This window comes from Oncorhynchus tshawytscha, linkage group LG01 (assembly GCF_018296145.1).
Source record: "Oncorhynchus tshawytscha isolate Ot180627B linkage group LG01, Otsh_v2.0, whole genome shotgun sequence".
Classification (NCBI taxonomy): Eukaryota; Metazoa; Chordata; class Actinopteri; order Salmoniformes; family Salmonidae; genus Oncorhynchus; species Oncorhynchus tshawytscha.
Genome location: NC_056429.1, coordinates 33,739,984 through 33,747,194, shown reverse-complemented (window position 1 = coordinate 33,747,194; position 7,211 = coordinate 33,739,984). Strand labels below are relative to the sequence as shown.

Genomic DNA, 7,211 nt, shown 5'->3' with positions numbered 1-7,211 from the left:
CTGGAGGAACGCACAGATCTGACATTTCATAATCTAAATGTTCATATTTATATTATAGCCCTAATATTAAGCTAATTAATGGCCTAATATCTACTTAATATTTAGCTTCTTACTACACATCTCTATTCGCTCTCTTCCAGCTGTTCTCGTGCGACATAGGACTAGGGTATACGCAAGCCTCTCTGCCATTCCTCTACTCTTGAAATCCCAGGAAAGGCTATATATAGGCTACAAACGCTATATGACATTTATTTTGAACATGTTTTATACTAGGCATAATAGCCAATTCGAGGAGAGAAGGAGGCTTGCTCTTGTTAATAGTGGAATGTAAAATATGCCTACAGCATAGGACAAATTAATTGTCGGGGAAAGGGGAAAGTTGAGGAGAGAGGGTGCATTGAGATAATTTTGACCGGTGATCATAACATTGTTGCATGTAATTGCGAATGGTTGCACCGGACAGACACAAATAAGATTCAAAATAATTGACAAACATTAGAAAAATGGAAATCACTTGAAAGCCACTTGACAACAAGGCAAGCAATGACATGCTGTAAATACACAGGCTAAACGGTGTTTGTTGTTGATACATTTAAATATGAGTTTCAATATTATTTTTCATTACTTGTACATTGAAGTGTTATTTGCAGTTGTCACTGTGACAATGAACACACCCCGAAAGCCCAGATATCTGTGTTACCACCATATTAATAGGCCTAGAGGATGCATTGGATCAGTTGATAGACAGGTGTACAAAATAACCTTACACTTTCCTCTAGAGTGGATGTTTGCCAACAAGTTATTGTCATGTATATTTTCATCGTTATAGTTATCGTTCTTGGTGTGGATAGCCTACCATGTAAGCACGGAAATACAGTGAGCCACTGATCATTATAACTTTACTATTTTCGCCACCAGGTGTCGCAGTGTACCTCTCTGGTTTAATGACGTGGTGATAAATTGCGGGGCGCTGCGCATTCGCGGGAACCACTTTAAACATTAGCATGTAACCAATGGGATTGGATATGCAAATATGAGGCGCTCGAACTCCTGTTTCCGCGTTAAATTCGGGGATTGGGAAAGGTGAGAAGAGAGTCAGATACACAAAGACGAGACGTGCAGACACACACGGACACTAATTTGACTGGGACGTTACTGGAGGGACCATCAGTGAATATTCTGATTTCCACGTGGATAATTGTCCTATGTGCAATATGACTTTTGAGGAAACCAGTGGAGAAAACTCTATAGAAAGGTAAGATTATCTTTGCAACTTGTTGAATTTGTCACCGCTTGAGCACTAACTGTCAAACTCATCTCCCTGTATGCACGAGTTTGCCCAATCTAACTAGTTAGCAAGTTACAGTAACCTATATAGTTACTTTCTATATTGACGCAAACTGACTAAATAACAATACAGTCGTATACTTGTCTCAGTATGGTTACCTATTGTTTTGCACCCACAGGATGGATTCGGTGTCTAAAGCATTGGAGGAGGTTATCACCTCCGCGTTACCCCAAGGTTGCGTCACTGTAGGAGTCTACGAGGCAGCAAAGTCACTCAATGTGTAAGTGAAGCACGTTGAGAGAGATTATTAGTTACAGGCATAACGTGAACGTGAACTACTATCCAAAAATACCTATATTCTTAACCGACTAAATACGAGGAGTGAATGAAGTAGCTAAATTATTTTTCAATAGATTATTCTTAAATTATTAAGCAGTAATCCATCTACTCTGAAATAAATTCATGACTATTACTGTAATGTTACTTGATTAGCTAGCTAATTGTATTGACATTTAATTCACCAGGGACCCGGATAATGTGGTACTGTGCCTCCTGGCCACAGATGAGGAGCAGGTCGTGGACGTGGCTTTACAGATCCACTTCACCCTGATTCAGGCTTTCTGCTGCGAGAACGACATCAACATCCTGCGGGTCAGCAACATGAGGCGCCTCGCTGAGATACTTGGAGGAGTGAAGCCTGGAGAAGAGCCCATGGACCTGCACTGTGTACTAGTTACTGTACGTTTCATTAGATTGTTCCATATCGCTGGCTTTTCATCTACTTAACAGTGCTGGACTTTGATATCAGTTCCTCAGGTGGGGTCTCTGCGGGTGTGGTTCATTATACCAGCTAGGCTATAATAAAATGTTTCATGGATGCTAAAGATTTGCAGTTCAGGAGCTTTGAGTACAGCATGAAAAGCCTAGCCCTAGATGGATGCAAATACTTGATTTTAACAGCCACCACATCTGGCTTGGTAGTTATATCTTCATTCATTGCTCGGCTCTTTGAAGGTTGATCCAGCTGACTGCAGCCGCATGATCTGCAGTGGGTCTGTGATGTGGCTTTCCTAGTAGTCTGACGTAGCCTACGCTGGCTGCAGTACTGCGAGTGATCTGACTCCAGTTACTAGGGATGCGTCCAAATGGCACCCTATTCCCTACATAGTGCACTACATAGTTCAGGGGTAGGCTACCCTGTTCCTGGATTGCCGGAGGTACTGCGGGATTTTGTTCCAACTAGGCACCACACGTGACCAACTGAGCTAATTGATCAGTTCAGTGATTACCTAAGTTCAACACCTCGTCTTCCAGGTCAGTTAAACCAAAAACCTGAAGTGCCTGCGGCACCCCAGGACCAGGGTTGCCTACCCGTTATATCGAGAAAAGGGTGCCATTTGCGACGTAACCTAGACGTTTGTGGCCGAGTTAGCATAGCGATGTGTACTCTTAACTGCTCTTCCTGTGGGCCACTAGTACTTTTTCAAACCCACGTTCCAGGAAATAAAGCTTAGCTCATAGGAGAAAGAGGATGAATGATGGCACGTTTACAGAGAGACTCTTAGAATGCAGAAGTCAGCACGGAGACATTTTTATGCCCTGCTCATACACTTCCTTAGTAGTGATCTGATCTGTGAGGCCCACTATCAGGTCATATCTCACGCTGCAGAGAACCCTTATCTGATTATGGTTGTTAAATTGTGTATTCTTCTATTTGATGCATATGTTTAGAAAGCACAGCAATTGGCTAGATGTGTGGTTATTAACTGTGTGTGCAGTTATAATTACCGCACTTGTATAGAACCCTCAGGTCTAACTGATTAGGGCTGTTCTACATTTCTACGGCCTACATGTCTGTATTTTAATGTATACGTTTATAGAAAGCAGCATTGGCCTAACTGTTTTTGTTTTCCATTTCTTTTCACAGAAGTCAAGCACGTGCAAGGACCCAGCTCTGAGCAAAGTGAATCGCTTCTGTAGAGACAGTCGAATACTGGACCAGTGGGTCCCCATCATCAACTTACCTGACCGATGAACAAGCAGCATGGACTCCATGTGACCACGCTGTACACTTTATATTGAAGCACAGCACACTGCACTAGATCTGTGTAATAATGCCTTGGTTGGAACTCATGAACAAACCTCATTCAACAGAGGGAAGGAGAACAAGAGAACCTGCTGGATCAGTGTGGATTTTATGCTGAATATTTCAGCTGAGGTAGAGGGATTTAGCATTCTGGATTCCAGGACTGCCAAGGTAACAATGGTATGACTAATGCGAAGGTAGCGATTGGTCGTTGGCATGACTTGATCCTCATGCCCAGGCGCTGCCATTACAGGAAGCTGACTCATGTAAGCACACAGCAGAGCAGACATACACACGTAGTGGTGAGCAGAGCAGAGTGCACAAGGCAGCAGGGGATTGGAATCTCCTGGATGCTCAAAGGACTGACTCCAAGGACCATACTCAAGGACTGAACTTAACCAAACTAGAGTTTTCTGAACTGGACCGGAGTAGTCTGGACTAGTCTGGGACTACAGGATGGAAAATGCCTCAAGGAAAGTGGATCAAATTTCCATGTAGGTATTATCTGCATGTTAAAGGTTTATGCAATTTTATCAGTAACTTACTGCGTTATTCAACATTATGATACTGTATACAGTACATTACCATAGAATGCACAGTAAAATGCCATATGTTTGTTTTACAGCACACGCAGACCTTTCTGTAATTTCAACAGTAAATGTGTTTTACAGTATTCATATTGTGAGAAGTTGTTGTGGACGGGAAAAGAGTCTCTGGCTCATTAACATATTATGGTGTGCCTTGTAAGAGGCTATATTTGTTGCACCCGTGGTGAGAATGCTGAGCCCCCAAAGAATACAGTAATATACTGTATTTTAGGGATTCTACAAATCTTGTCCTGAAACTCTACAGTAGCCAATTGCTGCCAGTCATATACTGTAATTCAGAATACAGTACCAATACCTCATTTTTGGAGCGCCAAAAAACGTTGGAACACTCATTAACATATGTTGATGCGTGTCTTGTAAGAGGCTATATTTGTTGCACCCATTAGTGAGCGTACCAATTTACGTGATACAGTATGTGGTAGTGGTTCCCTAACAATGCAATGTATATAGGGGACAGATCAGTGTCAGCAAGTCTCAAACCTTTAATAGTTGAGTGGCGATCTATTTTGATCTGTTTTGCCCTTTAGTCACTGTCTGTTTAGAAGCCTTTGTTAAAGCATAAAGTGCAAGTAATATAAAACAGCTAGTATTCATTAATATGCTGTAATATGCAAATGCCAACAGCCAACCTGCTTTCTCTAATCCCTTGTAATTACAGTAAAATACTGTATTTTCTTACTGTTACTGTGTTTCATTGCTCTGACATCAAGTTACCATGAATATCTCTATTGTATTGGCACTATCCAGAGATTGTCAGCAATATATCATAAGATATCTTGTTGTAATTATAATTATTTTGAAGACCAATGTATCTTTAACTACAACATTTTCAGTAATGGTTAAAAAAAATGTTTTACTTGCTATGACTGTGATATGTATTATTTTATTTTTTTAATCAACCTTGGTTGAATGCACTGACTAAGTTGCTAAGGACAAGAGTACCAAAATGCTAAAATTAAAATAAAACATTTGCAAAGAACACTGGGTAATGTGCCGCTGCATGGGGAATTCCAGTAATATACTCTAAATTAGAATACAGTAACATTTTTGGTACTGCAAAATCTATTACCATAATGTATTACAGTAGTTGTACTGTAAAATAAATTACAGTAAATTAGTGTACAGGAAAGGTTTTAGTGTGGAAAAAATACATCACAACTGTAATTTATATGATCTTGATTATTTCTGAAATTGTTATTTTGAGAATTATTTAAATTAAGAGGGAAGGTCTTGTTTAGGTCATTGTCAGCACAAACCAATGTATTGACTTAAACATTAACTTTGTTTTGTTTAATTCAATGTTTATGTTAATTTAATGAATTGATGTCGCAATGTTCATCAACAGCTACCTTTGCAGAGAAATAAACAAAACTGAACTAAACATTTAATTGCTTTGCTTTTTTGGATTTTATGCAGTGAGTTATGAGCATCACTCAGCGGGTTTCTGAGTTACCTGTTAGGGACACATGAGTCCGGACTTATAATGCTTCTCTGTAAAGGCAGTGGAAATCAGGGCCAAATCAGGGCCCGCTGCAGGTGTTGACTAACAGCCTCCGTTCAGGGGAATGGCATGCAACGCTTTCAAGTGACCTCACATATTCAGCTGAGTAAAGAAAGGATCGAGGATGTGTGCACGGTTTAACCTGGTGCAAAAGGCTAGCACTTAGTTTAGCTTATATTTATAATGAAACATGCACCATGTCTTAACAATGCAATGCATCCCTCCATTGACACCAGTGGTAAACACTACAGCGTGTCTGTTATTAAAAGCCCTTGTAACAACCGTTCCACACTCTGCGCTCACATCTTAACAAAACATATCATTAACCATCACTCACGAAGGAGAATTCCCATACATGTAGCTTCCTTCTGTGAACAGCAGCATCTGTGTGTGTGATCACAATGACAGCCCTTGCTGTCACTGGGCCTTCTATTCAAACACACAAGGGAATAAACAACAGCCCCCTGACAGGGCCAAAAACAGCCAGAGAGGAAAGAAAATATATATTACTAGCCAGCACTCTCAGAGGACACCAGAACTTAATGTGTATGTGTGTGTGTGGAGCAGAGCAGGGGGACAAAGCCCTCAAAGAGCAGCTGATGAAACGATGAGTGTGTGACTATGAATCAAGGCTCATTTAGACTCACAGTGAGAGTACGGGAGGGTACTACTGACTTCATAATAGCTATAAATAGACCCTATGAATGGAGGTGATGCAGTCACAGTGACGCACTGATAGGAATAATAGTGTTACTATTTAGAAAGCAACACAAGCGGAGCTGGCTGTTAACCCCCTGTTGTCAGGGGGGGGGGGGAGTATAGAGTGAGTGAGAATAGAGGAGAGTTGCAGGTCTGTCCTTCTAGCCCTATGTGGAATGGAATGCAGGGGTGTATGAATAGGGTGGCTACTACCTTCTCCAGAGGTAGCGATCTAGTGGTTTTACAGGAGTTAAAATACTGCAAGTCAGGAATGGTGCGTCAGTCAGGTGGGTGACTGGAGGTTAGGAGAAGGCCAGTACACTGCAACCTCACTCCTCTGAACTTTAACTCCTATTTTCCATTTCCACAAGAGTCATGAAAAATAGCTGGGCTGGGGTACCACCAGTGAAAGTCAACACATGACACTGATGACGGGAATTCAGCAGGGAGGAGCAAGCAACGACAAATGAACAGAACAGAACCCTACTATCATTTTCTGATGAACTCTGAATGCACGGTTTATGCAGGTTTTCACTATGGATCTATAGGCCTAAATCGCAATGCCAACAGAATGGAAACATTTGATAAAGACACTGATCTGTAGGGTTGGGAATTGCCAGGGACCTCACAATATGATATTATCACAATACTTAGGTGCCTATATGGTATGTATTGCAATTATATATGTATGACAATTCATTGCGATTCTATATGTATTGCGATTTGATACTGAGATTTACATTGCGATTTGATGTTCCAAACATATTGCTCACTACAGTATATGCCTGCTACAAGGGGAACAAGAGAGAGCCATGAGAAAACTAGTTTTGATCAGTCATGGCAATAAAAATGTCTCACCGTTTAAGCAATGGTAGGAGAAATACCAGAGTTTTGGTGCAATTACAGACATCTAGCGCTAGCTAACGTTAACTACCTAGCAACCAAAAAAGTAGTGGGATAATTAAGAACAGTATCTTGCAGGATTCAGTAGTTCTCATTGAATCCAGAAAGAACAAAACCCTGTCTTCA

The 7,211-nt window shown here is 41.0% G+C and overlaps 1 protein-coding gene across 1 annotated transcript; it reads left to right on the top strand.

Annotated features, from left to right (window-relative positions):
- The first annotated feature begins 1,066 nt into the window (after window positions 1–1,066).
- Window positions 1,067–5,363, top strand: LOC112249878 (growth arrest and DNA damage-inducible protein GADD45 alpha). The gene is made up of 4 exons (XM_024419590.2): window positions 1,067–1,255; window positions 1,467–1,568; window positions 1,813–2,026; window positions 3,216–5,363. Exons 1-4 carry the CDS (start codon window positions 1,206–1,208, stop codon window positions 3,321–3,323), a joined length of 474 nt encoding a protein of 157 aa, XP_024275358.1. The 5' UTR covers window positions 1,067–1,205; the 3' UTR covers window positions 3,324–5,363.
- Window positions 5,364–7,211: the final 1,848 nt, after the last annotated feature.